General features: G+C 38.0%; 1 protein-coding gene across 1 annotated transcript in view; it reads right to left on the bottom strand.

Moving 5' to 3' along the window:
* The window catches only part of Akap13 (A-kinase anchoring protein 13), a 269,583-nt gene that overhangs the window by 63,654 nt on the left and 182,209 nt on the right, over positions 1–23,720 (bottom strand). The window contains 6 exon segments of the mRNA XM_051206584.1: positions 751–946; positions 2,576–2,641; positions 5,758–5,811; positions 8,380–8,750; positions 17,630–17,766; positions 20,732–20,807. Of these exon segments, the coding sequence (XP_051062541.1) occupies positions 751–946; positions 2,576–2,641; positions 5,758–5,811; positions 8,380–8,750; positions 17,630–17,766; positions 20,732–20,807 (900 nt within the window).

Here is a 23,720-nt window from a genome sequence, read left to right as displayed (position 1 = left end):
GAAAGAAGTAATAAGACTAACAGTCACCAAGACCGAGTTTGGAATGCAGCTTAATGTTACATGGCATCGGACAACTCACTTATAGGGGCTTGTAGCTCTTACAGCTAAGGAAGGGAATCAACAGGCATTTCTTGAATAGTATGGTTGAGACAAAGAACATGTTTTCTCCTAGAAATAAACGTTGGGGCATGGACTTTCAAATTGGTAGATGTAATAATGACATGCAATGCACTTTAAAAAACTCAATTTACAACAAGCTAGTAGAAGAATATAGATAAAGGAAGCTGCATGTCCTGAACACTTTTACAATCCCAACACATTGGTGGTGAGGGAATATTTAAATCTGTATAGATTAATGTGTTCTTTTCTGAAAATAATATTTTTTATATTTACCTATTTTTTTCTGAATGTATGTATTGTGCACCACGGTCATGTCTGGTGCCTTGGAGATGAGAAGCATTAGATCCTTGGAACTGGGGTTACAGATGGCTGTGAGCCACTATGTGTGAGTGCTGGGAACCAAATGCCAGTTACTCTGTAGCCGTGTCTCCAGCCCTGATTGATGTATTCATAAATATTCATGTTTAGTGTTAAAAACATGTTATTGCTAGACTTGAAGATATCATCTAATAGGCAAATAATCACAACTCTAGCTTTATACTAATAAAAAGCATAAAACAATGAGATCATATTTGGGGGTAATGTTCCACTATCACCCCCATTAGCAATACATACCTATTTTAGGCTTACCTGTTGGTCAAACATCCTATGATGCTGTCTCTGGTCTGGCTCCAGATGTTCTTCTGAAAGTGACATCAGAGAGTCTCTCTGTTCCTCACTACTGAAAGTGTTTCTGAGCTCACCAGAGTTTGCCGAGCTCATTTCTAGAGACGAGGATGGCTTGTTTCCAACACCAGCTCCTCCTGTCAAGCCTTCCAGGCTGAAACTGAACACAGAGCACAAGAGTTCATTCACTGCTCACAGGTCTCAGAATGGGAGGAAACAAAAATTCCTCTAACTTGTATATTATTCCTGTGTTTCCTACTCAAAATGTCTGCAGGCCACAGAGCAGATGAACACCACTCACCTTCCCCCCTAGTGGCCTTGGATGCTGAGAAAGACGCATTTCCTTCCCTACCTCATTCAACTTATCTGAATGTTGAACCAGATACCATTTTCTCAGCTGTTTTTCAGCACACCGGATGGACAGACAAATTTATCCCACATTGTATGCATGTATGGGTTTTCATCGATGTGATCAAAGTAATCTCTCCAGACTCTAACTCATCTGATGTCACAGGCACAAGCATAAGGAGCTTTGAGAATGGAAAGGGAGTGACATGGCTGTGTGCTCATTATGTGGGCCATTACAAAACTTTACACTCAATTACATTTTGGTTGACAGCTCTCTGGGTACACGTCTACCCAGAAAACCCTGGTTTCACTAATGAGCAGCCCGATTTGTGCACAGCTGGCCAGACAGTTCCTGATGAGGGCTAGTGAGACTCGTCAGCTACAGACAGACACACAAAACACAGGAGCATAAGTGCTGACAAAGCAAGTGGGGTGGAGGTCTAAGAGGGAGCTCTCAGCCACAGATTCTGTGGTTACTTTCTGAAAGTAAGAGGCTAAGAGGAAGGCTAGCTGTCTACTCTCTTCGGAGTTTCTAACTAGAGTAATGTACACATCTGCTGTAACTACAGTGGGAAGGAAACGTCTCTGAAAGAAGAATACAGCTGTGGCTAACTGTATTCTCAGTTAATCAGCTGAAATTGTACTTGGAGGTATACTGAAGTTATACAGTTATTTCTGTTCTGGGAAAACTGTACAGTTAATTGCTACAATTAAGTTCATATGTGCCAGCCCAGAAGGGATTTTCTTCATAAGTCACTTATGAACTGAAGCCACATGTCTCTCTTTTCTCTAGTGGGTACACTATTAACAAGCTTGTTGTTCTTATTTCAATATGGCAATAGAAGCCATAATGAACCGCAACTAAATGTCTCAGTAGAACCCATTTTTAACACCAGGCATGAGAAGTAAGTTCAGCCAAGGGAAGACATTTAGTTTTCCACTGTGAATTATCTGAAAAGCCTGAGAAAACCTGATCTATGCTTACTACAAAGCTTAATCCTGAAAATGTTTTAATAATTAAATCTGGCTGCTTAACTCAAAGACAAATATAAAATGATGGGGCATCTAAATTTGTAACTGAAACGTAAGACTTGAAAGTATAACAGAAACCAGGGTTTTGGTTCATTGTTCTCCTGAGAATCTGGGAACTTGGAAAGACCAAACCAAAGACAAGCGCTTACAGAGAAGACATAAGGTTCATGCAGAAAACACAGCCATTTACTGCTACTTGAGACAAACGATGCAGAGGTGGGTACTGTTCCTAGGTCATACTCCTGCAAGTGGGTTAGTGACATCCATAGCAAAGGCAGCAGTATGCTATGCTCACAGGTATCACAGGCTACCCATATGCACTCCAGCCACAGAGAAGCCAGCTACAGCCCAAGGCCAGAAGTCGTACTTTATGGTTCATGGTTGGGTGGCTGGACATGTAATACTATACCTTCTGAAATTAAAGTCAGGATTCAGGGCAGCCGAATATTGCACACCAGAGGGACACCAGCTCATACTGGAGATGACATCAAAGGCAGAAACAAGAAATGGAGGGAGAAAAGAGGAAACAGGTTTGGGTTATTCAGTTTAAAAAGAAAGGGCACAGAGATAGACATGTAATCATTTATAAAAAAAACAAAACAAACAAAAAACAGGAATGTAACAGTAAGAATTTAGGAAAAGGCTAGAAAAAGGACCACAGGAATTTAATATCTATTCAGACACTGTTTTGGGAAAGGTCATGTGTGCTCTTTATGGGATAATTACTCCAACTGAAACTCAAGAATTCCTTCTTCTAATCTCTTGGGGAAAAGTGTACCCCACTCATGGCTTTCTCTGCAGATGTTCCCAGAGAGGTGTTCCGAAATCCAAGTGCCTCTCTGTATTCATCATTGCTCCCCTTCCCTGACTAAAAAGAAAGGAAACACTACAGACAGCTCAGAGGCCTCACTGAGAAGTCAGTATTTTTTTTTCCCCATTTGTTCCTATTAAGGGTCTAGATAAGCAAGGCAATATCTTATATAACAGCCAACTCCTATTTCTTCTTCAAAAGCAATTCATTAGGTCTGTCTGCTTAAAACGAGGCAACAACAATAGAGGCAATACCTTCCTTAACAGTTTTAAACTGATCAGCAGATTTGTTTTTCTTAGGAGTTTTAAGATGGAAATGCCTTTAAAATTTTAATTTTATATTCATTTCCCCAAGGTTAAATAAACATCCATTTGAGCAGTTGCTTCCTTGTTTATCTTATGCAACATAGCAGGGGAAGAAAATCTACGGTGGAAAGGTTAAAACGAGTTACATAACAGGCACTTTGTGACTAGAACTGTATCAAAAGGTCAGGATCTTTGTTTGCTTATTTGTTTAGTTACTTGAGACACATCCCCAAGGTGTGGTCCTAGGTCAGAATTTTGATTAACAACTATTGTCATCTAAAAAAATAGTGCTTTGGGGGGGGGGGTCTTAAAATTCTAAGTGCTGTACTTTTGTCTTAAACAACAATAACAAAGACAACAAAGAGCTCGTGGACAAGTTAAAGCACTGCTAGGGACAGGAAAACCATTTGGTGGTCTCAACCTCTAAGACCTCCAACAACACTGCTTGGTGGACTAGATTTGAGTCGAGGAAAATGGTGGGATGTTAGGATAGTTTCCTCTACAGCTGTTCTAAATGGTATAAATGTTTTCAAATCTGACTAAGTAACAGTGTTAGGCCCAGAAAAGGAGAAAGAAATACATAGTTTGAGGCAACTCTCATCTGGGAAGTAAGATTAGACTGACTCAAACTTACTTGTATAAACAGAAGTAAAACATAATTTACAAACATTTTTAAGGCTCAGAAGTCCATTCTTTAAAGTTATTAACTTAATTTCTAAAGTTCCAGTTGGATACATGAGTATCTGATTTCACTTTTTTCCTTCCTCTGTCCCTCCTTCCTTCCTCCTCCCGCCCTCCCCCTTTCCTCCTCCTCCTTCTTGACAGGGGTTTTCTGTGGAGCCCTGTAGACCAGGCTGGCTTTGAACTCAGAGATCCTCTAGCCTCTGCCTACCAAGGGCTGGGTGTATGCCACCATGCTCAGCTCTGATTTCTTTAAAAAAAAAAAAAAAATCAGAAAACCATTAACACAATATATACTGCCAAATCATCAGTCTTAAAGAATAATCTCTTTGTAGAGTTTTAAATTTCTCCTTTACTCTGAGATTATGATGATGCTATGAAAAACATTTAAGATGCTGAACAGAGCACAAAAAGACCATACAAGCCTCACAGGATCTGGCAAGCTGCAATTGGTCTAAGCCTTCTCTGACTCCTGTCATAATTAAAGTGCATTTCTGGGAGCCTCCAAAATCATAAGGTTCTTTGGCTTTGAAATTTAGGAGGTACAGTTTTCTTTTTTCTTTATTTCTTCTTCTTCTTCTTCTTTTTTTTTTTTTTTTGAGAACAACTTTCTTCTCTAATAGTTGTTGGGATGTTTCAATTTAAATTTTAAAATTATGAATCATGTTCTTTCTACGAAAATGTTTTTTAACTTATGATATATTATAAAGTCAAGTTATGAATCTAGTGAGCACAGCTTGGGCTGCAGGCAACAACTTGTCGTCCTTCACCATGTAATCTAGTGCAAGCTTCAGTTAGTTCATAATGAAGAGCTTTTACCAGAGACAGCAGTAAATACATTTCTAAAAGTTTTACATACGATCTACTGAAAAAAGCATTTAATAATTTGTTCACATGAAGAACCTAACTGGTATCACGACCATTTAGATTCATGAAAATGTCAGACTTTAAGATCAAAACTTCCCCTAAAATAAGGAGTTAAAGGAAGATACATTTGAAAATGATAGGGAAAAAAGGTAGGACAGTTACTATTTTGCCTTTCTCACAAATATTCTGCCAACAGATGAAAGTATCTTTGCATATGTCTCTTCACATGAGAAACACAATAAAATAATCACACTTTTGATTTCTAAATATTTTTTTAAGTCAACAGCTTTACACAACACAATGAAAAAATTTAAAACATGAAGCAACTGAGTATGTTTAAGTAGAAATTAGTTCTTAGTTTATAAATACTAGCTTCACTTTTACTTGATAAGTAATAATTAAGCAATTAAAAAAAGTATAAGCCTTTTTGCTTCAGAAAGCCAGATTGCTTTCTGAAAATATCCTGTCAACAATGAGACAGAAATAACCAGGTAACCAACTAATAAAAATCTTTATTCACATTATTCAAGAATTACTGAAAATATTTTAGAACCTATGTGTGAGTGAGCACAAATATATTTCTGGCTATTCTCTTTCATTCTGGTTACAGAGAAAAATATCCCCCAAAGTCCATTAGTTATATACCACATGAAAACAAAAATAAACAAAAAGCAAACAACACTAAACAGAGTCATTTGAACCAGTAAGTGGGTGTGCATTCTATAATTTTAGAATTAGAAAAAAACTTTAGGTTAAAGAAACCATTTCCTATCAGGTAGACAGAGCAATTAAGAAGCACCTATATTTTATTTGCCCAAACCAGAAATTAATGTTTAAAATCACTGTCTTGTCACGGTAACAAAATGAGATGCTTGTTAGTACACACTCAGAGATGACATGGTTAGTTCAATTTAGTGAACTCTGTACCTTCTCCTATGAATGGGAGGTCTCCTGACAACATCCCCAAGAACTTGCATTGAACTGAAAATGAATGATGGAAGAGGTCAATAATGGAGGTGAACCACAACGATACACAAATGCACAAAACATGGAGAACACACTTTAAAGAAACATATTCCCCAAAGACAAACAGCAAAGGAAGGAAGAGACCAAAAGCATGGAATTACAAAAATATCAGAAGCCCAAATGCCTGACGAAAAGGTAGCTTTTGTTTCCTGTATACTCCAAGGAGTGAATTGGATGACAAGTTATGAAGATTAGTATATGTTATGAAAATAAATGGGTCAGAGAAAAGTTCTATTCAAAACATAAAAAGGGGTTTCCTTGGGTTTTAAAATCAGGTAACAAAATATACAAGTAATAATATACAAATTAGTCAGACTATTAAAGTGATTAAATCTGTTATTCCATTGCATCTCAAGGTATTAAGACAGTAGTAGGTAATCCTTTACACTAAGTTTAAACAGGCATGATATACAGGCTGAAGTCAAAGATCATCATGTAACTTTGGGCAAGCCATCAAATCTGGCTTCAATTTCTTCATCTGATATATATGATTCAAATACATATACCTCTGAAGTCAGTCACCACAAAAGATCTACAGTAAGTTATATAGGAATGCTATTTACAAAATACATTCCCATTTCCTGATTAGTCCTTTATCACCTAAGACAAGGGCATCCTATCATGAAGTTACTCAGGCTTCAGGAAGTAATTTCTGCCTGTGAGATCATTCTTGATGTTTGTATCAATGTCTTAAAAGAAGACAGCATGTATAAAACTTGGAAAAACAGCACTTAGAAATTAGTTTTTATATAACCTGAGATTTCAAAAGGATATAAATACAATATAGCAAGATAAGGCACTGCTTATTATTTTAGACTATTACCCTAAAACCATGGAATAATGCCAGATTGTACACAGATTTAACTGAGATTAGAAACCTAGATTCTACTGCAGATGACGAAAAATGTTAACAGACCTCTATTCCTCAACTATGTGAAAAATAACCCCTGAATCATGGAGAAGATTAAAAGACAATGTAAAACAATATGGCATAAAGAATTTGAAAAAACTGGCAATCCAATAAAGTAGAGAGTTTGATTCTGAGCTCTTTGAGGGGCAGGGATTAGTGTCTCGTTTACCACTGTTCCTCCAGAACCTAGGATACTACCAGACATAAAAAGAATGCTCAATGTGTGATGGCTGATTCTTTAAAGGAATAAATGAAGGTCTGGAAAAATGGCTCAGTAGTTAACAGCACTAGTTATTCTTCCAGAAGACCTGGTTTTGATTCCTAGCACCCATACTGTGGCTCACAACTGTCTGTAACTCTAGTTTTAAAGGATTTGATATCCTCTTCTGACCTCCTTGGGCAACAAGCACACACATGATACAGATACATATTGAAGTAAAGCACTCATACACATTAAGAGAATATATGGTGGTGCATGCCTGTCAAAAGTCTTAACACTTGGGTGGTGGAAGGAGGAGGATCAGGAGGCCAAGCCTGGCTTACATAGTGATATTCAGGCCAGCCTTGGCTACAAGAGACTCCGTCTCAAAACAAAACAAAAAACCTTGACTACTGTGATTAAGATTACATGTACTTATAGTCATAATATAATGAGGAGGGGGAAAAAAAAAGCTCAAATGATTGTGTTATTCATAACAATTATTTTAAAGCAAATGTCAGCAGTTGAGTATGGAAGCTCCTGTCTGCATTCTCAGAAACTCAAAGACTGAGCTAGGGAGAACTGTCTGGAGTTAATGGCTAGCCTGTACCAAACAATGCATTCCATATCAGCTAGATTGATATAGCAAGACCCTACTTCAAAGATCAGTCAAAATTAAAAACTAGCAGCACCCTCTTTTCCTTGCTGAGAGCATCTCTTTAGGCAAGTAAAGCGGCCTTGGGGCAAGCACACCTGTAACCTGTTAGATGCTGCTGCATTTCGTCTGTAGAATTAAAACAGTCAGAGGTCAGAAGGCAACCCAAATTCTTACAGGCTGCTGCCAAACTGAAGGACGAAAGCTGGGCAACACTTGTAAATATTCCTCAAACATTATGACACATATGAAAGACGGACAATTTTAGTGTATGTATGAGTCTTATGTCCTCTTGAGAATTATACATTAATAACTTAGACATTATCAGATTTCTGTATTAGAAACATGTCTGTAATCCTTAGCTTAGAAAAACACCAAACCACTTAGACGTGTTGAGACAGTAAGATTTCATATTACTTAATTAAAAGTTAACAGAATTCTCTCTTCCAGATTCATGAAGTTCACTGATTGACTAATCTGGTAAGAATAAGTCTTGCCATTTACTAAATATTCACTATGTGACAGCAATAGCTTATGTTACCACAAATACATCATTGAACGGAAATCCTACACTGCTCAAGGAGCTGCCCAGGATGGAATCAGAATGTACCTTTGCCTGGTTTCAAAGCTTGGGTTACCTTCTCTCTACCACTGTCTCCTTAATGTTTTTTTTTTTTTTTTAAACCATTAACAATGCTAAATCAGATCTTCTCAAAGGAGAACACACTGAGCCATGAAATGCACAGGCTCTCGTCTTACCTGCGCTGGTTCATTTCTGCATCATTGGCTGCATTCTTCCCAGGACCCCAGCTGTGTCTCCGGAAAGGTGAAAGAGAGCGCATGGAGCTCCTCAGAAAAGAGCAATTTGCAGGCACTTCAGTGATGCTGTCCATTTCCTCTTCTTCCATTTCACCAGAGCCAGCAGGCTCACCCTCACTCTCCCGACTCTCAGGTCCCACTCCATGGCTGAAAAAGCCGTCGGGGCTTTGATGATTTCTGGACCTATTTAACTTTGAAGTCTGAGGAAGGGACACATCACTACCATGAGAAGAATGTCGATCCAGGGAAGCTGTGTCATCTGTAGAAGAACTGGATCCTGTGGTATCACAAAGTAACTGCTCTTCCTCAGGCTGTAATAGAGAGACCACACAGGGTTGAAACCAACAGAACAAAGATACCTGCTCTGACAGACCATGGTGGTGTTTCATAATAGACTTCAAGCTGATCTTTTTTTTTTTTTTTTTTTTTAATTCATGACTACAGTTAGATTCTAAGTCTCCTGGCTTCTTAGAGATGAATGTTCTAGATATAACATCATCATTTTACTAAGGGTACTAAACTATATAAAAGACACATTAATTTTTCTTTTTAATAGAGACAAAAACAACTCTTAGTTTAGTTCTTTCAACCCACCATAAACCTAAATGAAGAAAACCATTAGTCTCTAGGGTTTCTGCTATATGAAATTCTAAGCTCTTATCATACTAGGTTTTTAGAAGGTCTAACAGAAACAAGCCAGCCCGTATAGCTACAATAATATAGAGAATTTGTCATTCCAAAGCCAAGCAAGACTGTTGTTCATTTTTGTAAATTGCCCAATAGTTTTAATTCCACCAAAACTCTGCCACAAGGACAGGAACAGAAGAATGCCACTACTTCTCATGTTACAGAGAATTGGCTGAGTGCTCTGAAGCCAAATCACATGAAATAACCCTAATAATCAGGTTTGAATAAGGTGGCAATGCTCCTTTCCTGGCTAAACTCTAGGACCTAGGAGGAGTTAGGCAAAACTTGTTTTAGTGACTTGACACTCTCTACATATTGAGAGACATCAGGTGCCCAAAATGATGAGTAAAGCAAAGATTAATTTCATTTCATATTATACAAAAGACCAAAAGGTTATTTTGGCTTTTTTCACTAGACAAGGAACAAGAAACAGGTAAAGGAATGCAGAATGTCTCCCTACCCTTTCACAGTACACCCTTAATCAAGACATTTGGTGATAATAAAGAAAATCTTTAAAACAGGCTCATACTACAAAGCCTCGGAGGTCACCATAGAGCCCAGACCAGCCTTAAATCACAGAGAGTGCCATACTTCCTGAGTACTAGTATTAAAGATGTGGACACTGAGCCCAGGGTCTTTGGTGCAGTGTTTTAGTAAGACAAATTAAAGGAGAAGTAACTCCTCCAAGTTGTTCTTTAACTTCTACAAGTATGCCATGGCACACATCCATGCACATACACAATAATTGAATAAAAAATGCAATAGAAGGTGAGGACATGTGATTTTCAAGAAAAAATCATTAAAGAGGTTAAAACTCACAAGAACTAATGAGTCCTTTCAGCACTGGAATGGGAAATAGCCTTGAACTCAGGGTCTTTTTAAAGCTAGATGGCACTTTTAACCCAAAGCACACTACCACCTGTGAAAGGCACCTTTACACAGTTTGGGTTTCAGTTTACCTTCACTCTGAAAAAGTTCAATTCCCTAGGGTGCTTTTTAAATAAAGTGTGAGATGAATGGAGAGAAAAGACACTGACAGGTCAGAAAACTTCAGTCCCAGATCATCGAACAGTTAATAGCAAGATTTGAATCCAGGTTACTTTGATTCAAACGGTCTTACTGTGTTATTTCTGCTGCCTTTTTAAAAAACATGTGAGAACAAGATAGCTGAACCCAAGAGTCTCTTTACTGGTTCAAGAGGCAAAATAAAACTACCTCATCAGGTACATTCTAATGGGCAAGAGATATTATTTTAAAATAGAATTATTAGTGGAACATAATGATATATAATAGGTTATACACTGTAATCCTAGCCTCCAATCCAAAACTCTTAAGTCAAACTCTTTAAAAAATATATATGTCTTTTGGTGCAATATGAAAACAAAATGAGAAAAATATTGTGACCTGTTCATACACATATCTTCACCTCTCTTTTAAAAATTATTTTATTTTATGTATGTCTGTGCACCACATGTATGCCTGGTGCCCATGGGAGCCAGAAAAGGGCACCGGATCCGCTGGGACTGGAGTTAAAGATGGTTATGAGCCACCATGTGGGTGTTAGGAATCCAACCCAGGTCCTTTGAAGATGGGTCAATGCTCCTAACGGCTGAGCCATCTCCCCAGCTCCCACACATATCAAGACTATATCCTCAACACAGACTCTATGACTCCTGATGTTTACTTATTCTAACTTGGCTCTCACTGAGACAAGACCAAGGTGCCTTCATGGCAACTACTTGATGTCTTCAGTCTTGCATTCCTGGTGAGAGTAAGGGTCACACAGTTTCCTATTTTACCATGCCCTTATATTATCCCTGTCATACAGAAAATTTTGAGTGGAATAGTGAGATGGTTCAGCAGGCAAAGGCACATTTGGCCAATAGTGATGACCTGAGTTAGAAGGACAGAAGGACAAAACTGTCTCTCCAAGGTTTCCTCTCACCTCTACATAAGCACCATGGAGGGATATGCACACCCATATGCAAAATAAATAAGTAAATAAATGTAAAAAAGAAAAGAAAAAAGAACAAACAAAATTATGAGTACTCTAACCAGAAGACAGCTTCATATATAATTATGCATTTTCTATAGTAGTCATAATTACTCTAACAGATGCATGACATTTAGCCATACCATTCTAACTAATAAGAATGCTGCCTCCTCTCTGTCTTAAGACAGGGATCTCCCTGTTGTGCTCAAGGCTGACCTTGAGTTCCAGATCCTCTGACTGAAGCGTCCTGGTTGCTGGCATGAGGACATGTCCTCTCTATTTTTCAAGACATACATTCATGGTCTTTGGATCTAAAGTGTTAGGTTTTGGTTTTGTTGTGTGCACTTTATTTTATTTTATTTTATTTTTGAGACAGGGTTTCTCTGTGTAACAGGTTCTAACTGTCCCAGAACTTACTCTGTAGACTAGGCTGGCCTCGAACCCTCCTGCCTCTGCCTCCCCAGTGCTGGGATTGAAGGCATGCACCACCACAGCCTGGCCTAAAGTGTTAGTTTAAAGCTTATGAAAAAGCACAGTCTAAGGTTTTTAGGAATTTGTATTCTTTTCAAAAGAAAATTCTAGTCCCTAGATCTAAATATATGATGTAAAATCTTAGAGCGACATAGAAAGATGTAAAAAACTATTACTTTCACTATTTACTATATGTCACCCCCACTGAATTTCTACTTGTATAGTAGAAGGGAGAAAGTTATCACTTTTAACCTGTAAGAAGATGTTTTAAGCCTAAAATCTGAAGTCCTCCTCAAGAGCTCTTTAGTACTGTCAGTTATTCTTTAAAGAGATCTTGGATCCCAAAATATTTGCCAAGAGCAGCAGTTCTCAACTTGTGGGTCAAAACCCCTTTGGGTGTTGAATGACCCTTTCACAGAGGTCGAATATCAAATATCCTGAATATCATATATTTACATTATGATTCATAATAATAGCAAAATTACAAAAATAAAGTAGCAATAAAATCATTTTATGGTTAGGGGTTACATGAGGAACTGTATTAAAGGGTGGTACCATGGCATCAATTCATGATATTTGACTTATGTGGAATAAAAACTAGTTATCTGAGGTCAAAACATAAATCAAGCCCTTCTCCCCACCCCTTTGCATCAAAGAGTAGAAGGGACTGAGAAAGTACACATAAGAGGTAGGAGAGAGAGAGAGCAGATATGCATGTTAAAAAGAAAAACGTTGGAGAATTGAGTCTACACTTGAAGCAGACCAAAACATCATTTATTCCTTGAGTTTTTAATGTTTATTTTTTTCTCCTGAATGCAGGATTGGAAACACACAAACACATGTGTGCACACACACGTCTCTATCTCTACGACCATCTTTTTCATTAGAATTTGTATAATACTAAAAATTTGCAAAAGCAAGCAATCAGGGTAGCTAAAGTCCCTATGAGTACTCTACACAGTAAACAGGCATGAGTGTGGCTACTCTGTACATGCAATAACTCCTAAATAGACAGTTCCATTTGAGGGCAGTAGCTGGGTCATAAAATGGTTCACAGACACTGTTTTGCTTAAATTAACAGAAAGGCCTAAATAAAACAACACTATACATATAAAAACTGTGCTGTAAATTTGATCCATAATTACTAGGTACTTATCTCATGTGAGGTTTTATTTTTAATTTTTATGAGTAGTTTTTTATAGCATGTCTTGTGAGAGTTCATTAGCAATTTAGATATATTATCCCTTTTAATCCTTCCCATTATTTTATTTAGTAAATATTCTTATCTCCTTTTTAGAGGTGAGAAAATAACTCAGGACTCTAATTTTGCTCGTCAGCTGGCAGAGCCAGGTGCTGCCACTCCACCTTTTATTAAGCTCTTCACATGATTCTAAAAGCATCTAGGACTGAATCCCCCTGAATAAACCATAGAGCTATTGTTAAAGTTATAAACATAATACTGATATATATCTTAGTCCTGAAAATAAAAGCCAAAAACTATAAGTCTGTAAAGCAAAACATGAACACAGGCACAGAAAAGCCAACAGGGGAAGACATACGAGAGCCTGCAAATTATGCCTCATCAAATTAGAAATTTCAGCTAACCAAAACATAAATGAATAGGCAAGTGAAAATATTTGCCAATCATGAATCTAACAAAGGAGCAGTATCCAGGATATATATCATCCACTCTTCTGTAACAACAAATAATCTAATTATTTTAATGGACAAAGATATGAACAGACATATACAGGAAGACATGAGTTGCCAATGGACATGTGAAAATCTGTTTAATATCACTAGTTGTCAGGAAATACAAATCAAAACCATAATGAGATAATACTGCATGGATACCAGAAACGCTAAAATTAAAACAACTGTGTTTGTTGCTAAGGATGTAGAGTGACTGGGCTTCTCATACATCACGTGTGAGAACACTAGAGAGAAGGCCAGTTTCTTGTATGACTAAGAATTTCACCTCCAGGGTTGTACAGGAGGACAATATTCTTCAGATCCCATTTATATGACTTTATGAATCAGAGGGGGAAAAATATCTTTTGTGTTTCTTCTGGAGGGTTTAGTGGTCACTGAAAAGTGTGTCATGTGAGGAGACTTTTTATAGTTAATGCTTACAGTCTATATGCTTGTGCACCTCCAAGTTACAAAGGTGGAGGATGTACTTACAAAAAGCAAATAAATCCTCAGGATTTATATATACATTCCCCAATCTCACAACTATAGAAAAATACTGCTTCTAAGAGTTTACCCCCGTGATGTGTATGGACATACCTGCAATTTGTTTTGAAATGTACCATCAATTTTAGGCAGATTGGTGATGAACAGAAGCACAGCTATGTAATAAGTAAACAAAAAAATGACAGTAGGCTCTTTAAAAACATGTACCTCCTGGAAAATGTGACTCTTTGAGTGTTAAAAGCTTCATATTTTTTCTTACAAACATTTTCTGGTTCCTAGGGTCAATTTGAGATCAGCAGCCTAAAAAATATACTTTATTTTTAAAGTGAGATGAAATCCTGTGATTCTTTTTGGCACTAGCTGAGAAAACATAGTTGGTGTACATCACTCTGATCTGAGACTCAAGATTCTTAGAATGCTCTATATTAAACGATTATGTAACTTGAGGCATGTGGTGAGTATCTAAAATGTGAGCTATTGTTTTTCAAGATAGTACATATTATGTATAAAATACATAATATAAGTACTTGTTGAATAAATGAAGGACTGTTTGGCAGTACTAAATATGATTCCTCCAGGTGTAGTATCAATATATAAAATGTATTCTTGTCTATCTTGTGTTTAGCAATATGTTTATCTTTCTGAGGGTACAAACATGAATTTTATAACTTTCTAAGAGAAAGGCATCCCCCTCCCCCAATATTGTGTTATAAAAACCCAGAAAAAAAATAGAGCTGTTGAATCTTTCAGGGAGCTCTTAACACTCAAAGAATCACATTTCCCAGGAGGTACATGTTGTTAAAGGGACTTCCTAAGGTCCAGAGATAAACAAATGGCTGCAGGAAGTGACCTAATGTATCACTCACAGTCCACAGAAAAGCATGTTGCAATGGCTTGCCTAAAGTCTCCCTCTAACCCCCCAAAAGACTGAAAGAGAGGAGGGAAAGGCCCTGAGAAGATACTGTGAGACTGTGACATTGCACAGCACATACTGCAACCATGGCCAGAGTGCAATGAGCAGTTGATGGTTTATCTACCAACATAGTCTCGAATTAAATCATTGATTTTTAGAGTCACACTGAAGAGACTGAAAGCAGTTTAACAAAACAGGAAGAGGCTTTAACGTCAAGCCTACATTCTGTTACTCAGTCATTCAGTTATTTTAGGCAAACCTCTTTACCAATTGTTCTATTGTTATGACAGAATCCTATGACCTAAAGCAAATTATCTCACCCTATAGTGCCACATGACAGTCCAACACAGAGGGAAGTCAAGGCAGGAACCCAAAACAGGGCAGGCACCTGGAGACAGGAGCTGATACAAGGGCTATGGAGGGGTTCTGCTTCCAGGCCTTGCTCCTCATGGCTTGCTCACCTACTTTCTTATAGAACCCAGGACCACTGGCCCAGGTGTGGCACCATCGACAATGAGCTAGTTGCCCCCTCCCCCATCAATCAACAATCAAGAAAATGCAGCATAGGTTTGGTTGCAGGCCAACCTGGTAGAGAACATTTTCTCAATTGAAGTTCTTTCTTCTCAAATGCCTCTAGGCTGGGTCAAGTTGACATAAAACTAGCCAGCACACACCAACCTATATGGTAAAAGAGACAAAACTACCTACCTGGCTGCTGGGCTATGACATTATATATTTCAGGTCAATGCCTTCTCAATATTATTAACCAGCCTTCATTTTATAAATGCTAGAAAAATTAAGTTATTATAAGGACTCCAGGCACTCACAGCTTTGGAAGAAGAAATGAGGAAACATCCCCACCCCCATTTGGCTCCAGGCCATCTGGACAGTCTCTTACATGCATGAAGGTACAAGTTCATCTGCCTTGCCTGGCTTTTCTCTAGCCACTCCAGTTTACAATGTAGGTAGAAGTTTGTTTGAGGTGCTAGTCTCAGCTTTAAAAAAATATTGCCTACTCTCCCTGGATAAATGTGCAGTATCTAGCAAAGGTTCTTTATATGAATATCTCCGGCATGCTTTTAATAGCTTGAATAAGATGGTAAAGTACAGGAAATTCTGATATATATATATTTTTAAGGTAAGCAAACCAAGGAGAGGTTAACACCAGGTACAAACTGTCCAAATGTTATATAGGAAAGAGGTAGGTAAACAAGTATTTCCTGAAGGAAGATTATTCAACTTAAAAGACAAAACTTAAGCTGGAGAGATGGCTCAGCAATTAAGATCATTTGCTGCTCTTCTGCTCTTCCAAAGAATTCCCAGAATTCATATTGGGCAGCTTATACAATTTCCAACTCCAGCTCTAGGGGATCCAATGCCTGCTTCTGGCCTCCATGAACCACACTCCCAACATAATGTTGATATAAAAATAAATCTTTAAAAAACCAAAACCAAAACAAACAAACAAAAAACCCACAACCTTTTTACTATCAGGACACATAAGCGTACATAATTGTTTGATAATATCTTAAGTATTCATTACTCAGTTCCAGTCATTGAGACAATAACAAAGCTAGAATTTTTATCCTGAGTTCTACAAGAACACAGAAGCACATATGCCTCCTCCCTCAAAACTGTAATTTAAAAAATGCATAGGGAGAAAAGGAAGGGAGGGAGGAAGGTAGGCAGGCAAAACAAAAAAGGTTCCCAAACCTTTCCTCTTCCTATGTGATTTCAAAGGTAAATCTTCCCCTAAACCCCTCAGGACTGGGCCAAATTACTACATCAAGTTCACAATCCTCCTACCTCAATGTCCTGAGTGCTGCAATTACAGGCATGCACCACCAACCTGGCCAGCAAGTGACAAGACAGAAATGCTAAAGTCATATGATAAATCTTTCCTTGCCTTCAGATGACAGTCAAAGGAACAGCATAGAAAGGGAGGGTTAGGCAAGAACAATGGGAATGTGAGGACTGATGAACAAAAATGAAAAGAGCAGAATGCTTGAATTCTATGACATTGTTCCTGAACCATAACAGCTAAACACAGGAACATCACACTGTCTTGAACCATTTAATCACCCACTAACAAACCAGAAGGAAGACTCTTCTTCATAGCTGCTACAACGGTTTTGTCCCTTTAGTCCTTACTATTAGGAAAACCACTTGTGGCATGTAGCTGAGTACAGGACGTCCTGCCCTCTCTGCTGTGGGAACGGCCTCTTAAGAGGACAAAACAGAACTTGCTGCACACAGAAACAACCCCAAGCTCCAACCTCCATCTTCCCCGGCTCTTCACTAGAGAAAAAGCTTGTTCTCTATCGTAGATCTAGAAAGTTCCAATTAAGAAGTCTGGATGAAGGATGATGTCACCAGACTTAGCAGTGAGTTCCAGGCATCCACACATTAATCAGAATGACTCTATGGTTAGTTTATACATATGACATCATACAGTCTGAGCTGTGGTCCCTTTCTAACCACTAAAGGGTGTACACTGTCATCTGACTTAGTTCATTCTAAAGGAACTCCCATGCCTTCTGATTTCAATGCAAGCTTCAAACCACTCATGTAACCACCCATGATTTTTCAGAAGATAAATCTAACAAATCTGGCCAAGGCCTGTTTCTAAGCCCTGGCAATATGGATTTTTCTTCTTTAAACAGAGTACTTACTCTTTTGTGAGTGATTCAGCTAGGCTGTTCGTTTCAGCTTAGAAAGAGAAAGAAGGGAGGGAGGGAAGAAAGCAGGTAGGACAAACAAAATTAAGTCCCCCACAGTTACTCAGAATACATAGCTTAGCTGGATCACAATTCATTAGCTAGAGTCATACATAAAAGTATGGCATGGCAATGAGCACAAGGGAAAAATTACAGAAAAAGGGCTTAAGTAATAAGGCCAAGTGAGACGAACACAGAAGGCTCCTCTAATACCTTTGAGAAGATGATGCTGTCCATTTCATCGCTGGGTGAGTGAAAGAGGTCAGAATCACTCCCTGACCCTCTCTGAAGCACACCTTCTTTTGAGGCACACTCTGTGCCCAGTCCAACATCTAAGAAGCTCTCGCATTCTGAAAAAGAACATTTATTTAACCAATTTTTAAAAAAATCCACTTTCTGTTCCATACCAATACTTAGTCATTTTCTCTATTGTTCACCCACCTCTTTGCTCTCCCAGCCTTTCTTCCATTTTAGATATTTACAAAGTTAGAAGGTCACAGTCTAATTAGTACCTTTCAGGTATATTAACTGACATAGGTCCTTTTTCTGTTGGGCATTTGACTAGGTTCTGGGAAGACCCTTAATGAGTTCTTGCAGAATGGGCTATTTACAATCTTGTGGTACAAATGAACACAGTAAGAGACAATTTCATTGCCGAATTATATAAAGAGTACCATAATAAGGAGGCAGGACCTATGAGTTAATATTAAATCTTTCAGTCACAATTATGAGCTTAGTGGATATTTTCACAATGTTAAAGTTCAACAGAAATAGTATGGTTTCTCCAAAAGACTTTAATTATAGGTATTTTAGCCCCCCTTCTATATAGTACGAAATAACAGTACAGTTGGTAGGTTTGTGATATTTCTATTCCTGCCTCTTTTGCCACTTGGAAAACACCAAAAAAAAAAAAAAAAAAAAAAACCAAAACAACAACAACAAAAAAAAACTTCATATTGTGACTGGAGGGAAATGGGGGTGCTGGCTAAGGAAAGAAATATATGTTATAGCAACAGCACAGCTATGTTGAGCTGCTAGAGGGCTAGCTGACAACCATAAGACTGTGTCTAAATGGCAGGAGAGAAAAGAAAACCCATACAATACATTTTCATGAAAAATCCAGATTCACCTCTGGTAGGAGTACCTCACCCCCACCCCACCCCCAATAAAACCAAGCTAGCATAAGGTTACAAGCCAAGTTTGAGATAAGAAGAGGTTAATGTGTGAGATTAAACTAGCTTTATGTAGGAAAGAATAATATGGAGCGCAAAAAGTAGTAATGCAACCATAAACCATGATAGCCCCACCGTGACCTTCACTGGGGTAGGGATCCCTAAAGGCAAACTTAATGTCCACGCCATGTCACATATGCTGGGATATTTTTTAAATAAATAAATAAATAAATAAATAAAATCCTTACTTTCTCCCTATACCTCCTTCCAAATGAACAAAGTGCAGTATATTATGTATGAAATGGACACAAGAGCAAAGAATACCAATTTCAGAATGTTTAGATGGATCTTGTTAAAAAAAAAAAAAAAACAAAACTCCTATGCAATTTAACCAAGTAGGTCTTCACTTCTATATCAGTAAAAGACTAGCATGTCCCCAAAGAGTCGCACTGACAGTTAACAGATGTCTAATAACTAGACATCTGGCATAGATGGTTCCCACTGCAGGTATGTGATACATATGCTTAAATGAAGTTCAGGTTTCATTAATCCTTAAAGTAGGACAAATCTGCTTATTCCGGGAGTTATACTGTAAAGGGGTGTTTTAACAATTCACAATTATGACCTGATGAAGACTGCAGCTCAAATCCAGTTCCTTAAAGAAATAGATTGAGCCATGATGTCTAGAGGTCCTTCCGTATTACTAATATTCAAGTCCCAAGCAAGACTTTACTCAACAATCACATGGCAGATGTATTGTTTTCAATACTTCTTTTTGTAATACAATCAAGAGCTGAGAAATGACAGAAAATCTCTCAGGACATAAAAGACTAAGCATTCTTTTCTCAACTTAAATACTACATCTACAGACATCTACAGCTAACCTGTCCCCTAAAGGCCAGCAAATGAAAAGGACTCGATGATTTCTAAAGCAGATTACTAAAAACTCGAACAGTAAATAGTGGTGTTATTGGTGAAGTGGACTGGAGAACTGCAAAGGGCTACTGCTCATTCAGCAGTGCAGAAGCCAGCGCAGGAATGGGCTCAGAGACTGTTACTCACCTGCTGTCTGTGTAACACCCCTCTAGGAGGCAGCCTATAATACCTTACAGATGAGAGACAATGGAACCCAGATACTGGGGAATGTATCTCATGGCAGAACTGATTGAACCTGGGGTAGAGTTAGAGTTCCTAACTAGGTACAATCTTCACTCTTTGTTGTTACTAATATGCATGGGCACTCTCATGACAATCTCAATTCTGCTCAGGACACATCCCAGCCCAATAAATCTGAATTGCTAAGGACAGGACCAAGGTATCACACATTTTCAAAGCTCTCTTGCCCATAAGATTCCTGGAAAGAAGCTGTGTCTGCAAAGACAGACTGGTTAGGACTTCAGTGATGGGGGGAAGCTGGGATGTTGCAGGTTGACTAGCTTTAACCCCCAGAATAGCCATTCCCTGTCCACCTCTATGTTGGAACTAATATCCTGTGACTAACAAAAAAAAAAAATTGGAATCTATAAACGTCGTAGACCACTACCTTCCACAAAACCCAAAGCTAAAAATATCATCAGATGGCATTTGAGACTTATAGCAGAGCATCACTCATCTTCTGTAGCCACCTCTCCGATGTTTCCACCAATATATTTTAAAAGTATCTTGATTTATGGCATTTTATGTTTTACTGATATAAAACTTCTTTATGAAAGTGCTTCTACACTGGAACATGCTTATACACATGGAACAGGGGTAACCTGTCTGTGTCCCTGGGCTATGATCTCTCTAATTTGGCTCTAGAATAAACTATCTCTTATTCCCATTGAGGCAAGAGCGAAGATTTCTTTTGTTTTTGCATCAACACAGCTAAAATTAAATTAAAACCATAGATCGGTCCCCAGCAACACATATATATAATGATTAACAACTCATAAAGCCACATAATCACTAAAATTACTAATGATTCAAAAAAAAAAAATTCAAGGAAACTTTTAGTGCTTTTAATTTCAATTGTGAAACCATGCTTTAAAAACTATGCTATACATATACATGTCTTCTTCTGGTTTGCTGTATAATGTACTCTGGAAGTGCAGATCACAATATCAAATTATTTCTTCTAGTGCAGGACTATGAACAGGCCTACCTGAGCTCTGTTTGGAAGCCAAAAGAGATGCTGCTTCAGGGCATGGCTCTATGGTACACCAGCTTTCTCTGTTGATCTGGAAGAGAAAAACAATTCCTATCAGACAAGAAATTAACTGCAACATGTGTGTTTTCCTAGCTCATTGGTTGACAGCCAAGGACACCACGGCAGAACACTATCTGTGTTCTGTTTATTCTGGTGCTTTGCAATATTCCAAATCCAGTATTGGAATGGAGAAAGTATTGTAAAGAATCTGAGACAATGTTCTGTTTTTCCTAAGTCATGTCTGATGCTGACTTCAGTCTGTAAATGTAACTTGCAGTATTAAAAATTCTTAACCACACACACACACACACGAGAGAGAGAGAGAGAGAGAGAGAGAGAGAGAGAGAGAGAGAGAGAGAGAGAGAGATTAACAAACACAAAGAAAGAATACTAAAACCAAATATTTGGCGTCACAACTTGAAATTCTGAAAAGCATACAAAATTTGATAATTTAAAAAATACAAAACAATCCCCATTTAAGAATAACTATACACCAGATACTATGTACTATGTTAATAATTCAGTACTCGCCTGACCTACAGAGTGAGTTCCAGGACAGCCAGGGCTATAGAGAAACCCTGTCTTGAAAACCCAAAAAACCCATCCTGACTCATTTTCTCATCAAATGGTCATAATAGCTACAGGAAGTTTGTTATCACTTCTATTAAACCAAAGACAGCAGGTCCAGAAGGGTAAAACACAGCAAGAATGGTACCTGGAGTAAGTGTGCAATATTTGGAAATGCAGATGCATTCCATCACTTAAGACACACCGCTTAACTACCTTATCATTTACAACCTCCTACTGTCATTGATATTTAAGAAATATGTGTTTTTTAAATCAACATTAAGCATTAACAGTCTGTTCTCAGTAACTAACAGAACAAGTAGAAAGATACAAGAATCTATAAAACTTCAGAGACATCCAACAATCCAACCTAACTAACACACAGAATGAGCAACAAGGCACATTCCACTTGGAATGCTCATATGGTGACACACAAAACAGCTCAAAATAAAATAAATCTTCTGGGCTCTAATAATAAGATAAGCTGCATATTTAATAGCTTTAAAACTTGGCTTTTTTTTTTTTAACCACACCATTAATCCAGAAACCCAAATCAAAAGCCTTGACCCCCCCCCCATTTTAAAAAAAGAAAAAAAAGTTTTTGCAAACAAAACACCATAGCTCCTACAAGAAATATTAAAGAAAATAGGTTGAACTGAATACAAATTGAAGCTTCCATATAAAAATTGCTGACAAAAAAAATGCCTTCACTAAAGAAGTTCCAGGAGAAAGGTAAATAAGTACCAACCCAAGAACAACCCCTGGATCTATAATGATGTCTTGCCTGTAAGACATGCTAGTGTAATGGTGGCACAAAGTTTTTGGGAGTGATCAACCAACATCCAATTTGAGTGAAGGCTAACTCCATGAAATGGAACCTATACCTGACACTGCTAAGGTGACCAAGAATCTGAGACTAGACAGCCCAGGGACCTAGGGTAAAACCAAATACTATTGGTTTAAAAAAAATAAAATAATATAACAATAGAATAGTTTCTAATGACACTGCTATACTCGTAAGATTGGTGCCTTATTCAGTCATCATCAGATGGACTTCATCCTGCAGCAAGTGGGAACAAATAAGCTCAAAGGCACTATTGGGAGATGTGGCCTTGTTAAAGGAAGTGTGTCACTGTGGGGGCAGGCTTAAAGATCTCTTTTGCTTAAGCATTCCTCAGTGTCACAGACAAATTCCTGTTGCCTTCTGATCAAGATGTAGTCAGCACTCTGTATACTGCCAGGCTCCCTGCCATGATGATAATGGACTGAAACTCTGAATTGTAAGTTGCCACCCAATTAGATGTTTTCTTTTGTAAGAGTTGCCATGGTCATGGTGTTTCATCATAGCACTAGAAACCTCAACTAAGACACACAGAGATCCACAGCCAGTACTGTGCAGAGATAAGGGAACTCAGGACACTCAGTCCTAAATGGGATGTCTCCATCAAATCCCTCCCCTAAGGACTGAGAGAACTCTGGAGAAGAGGAGGAGGAGGAAAATGGGTACAAGTTAGAGGGGATGGTGGACACCAAGGAATCAAGGCCTTCTAGATACAACAGGGCTGGCACACAAATGAACTCATAAAGACTGAGGCAACATGTGCAGGGCCTGCACAAGTCTGTGCCAGATGGGGTCCTAGAGCTAAATGAAGAAGTGGACATATGCCCCCATCCCAGAAGCAATCTCCAATTGATAACACTTGCAAATGAAAATTTACTTTCCTGCAAGGGAGTCTCACTGGGGAAACAAACTAATATATTGCATGCCCAGTAGTGGATGGAAAACAGAAAATGAACTCAAGGGCAACTTTGGAGGTTCCTTGTCTCATAATGGTGTGTCAGGGATTTCCCCCATTTTTAGTTTATTTATATATTTTCTTCTCCCTTTTACCCTACAGATCCTTTAGGTATATATTATGGTTTCCAGTTTAATGTTTTTATGAGATTCCTGAATATGCAAATGAGTGGATCTCTGCATCTACACCTATTTCTTCTGGCTTTTCTTTGGCTCTTTTCCTTCTGTTTGTTTTGTTCTATATTGATGTGTTGGTATTTATTTTATCTTATTTTGTTTTATTTTGTTATTATCCAGTAGAAGCCTGTTTGTTTTCTAATGAGACAGGAAGGGTGTGGATCTGGAGGAGAGGAGGAGCTAGGAGTAGTACAGGGAGGAGAAACTGTAATTAGAATATATTGTGTGAGAAAAAAAAGTATATTTTCAGTAAAAGAAATCAAGAAACAGCACATAAATCCAAAACTGGCAAGTAAAAATGGGAATGTACAGCATTCAGTGTTTGATAAAGAAGGAAAACAGCTAGTTTCAACAGTCAGAAAGGCTGGACAATAGTATCAGCAAAACTCTTAACTGCCCAGATGA

This window comes from Phodopus roborovskii, unplaced genomic scaffold, assembly GCF_943737965.1.
Source record: "Phodopus roborovskii unplaced genomic scaffold, PHOROB, whole genome shotgun sequence".
Classification (NCBI taxonomy): domain Eukaryota; kingdom Metazoa; phylum Chordata; class Mammalia; order Rodentia; family Cricetidae; genus Phodopus; species Phodopus roborovskii.
The sequence above is the reverse complement of the archived record's forward strand: the minus strand, read 5'-3'. Positions and strand labels throughout refer to the sequence as shown.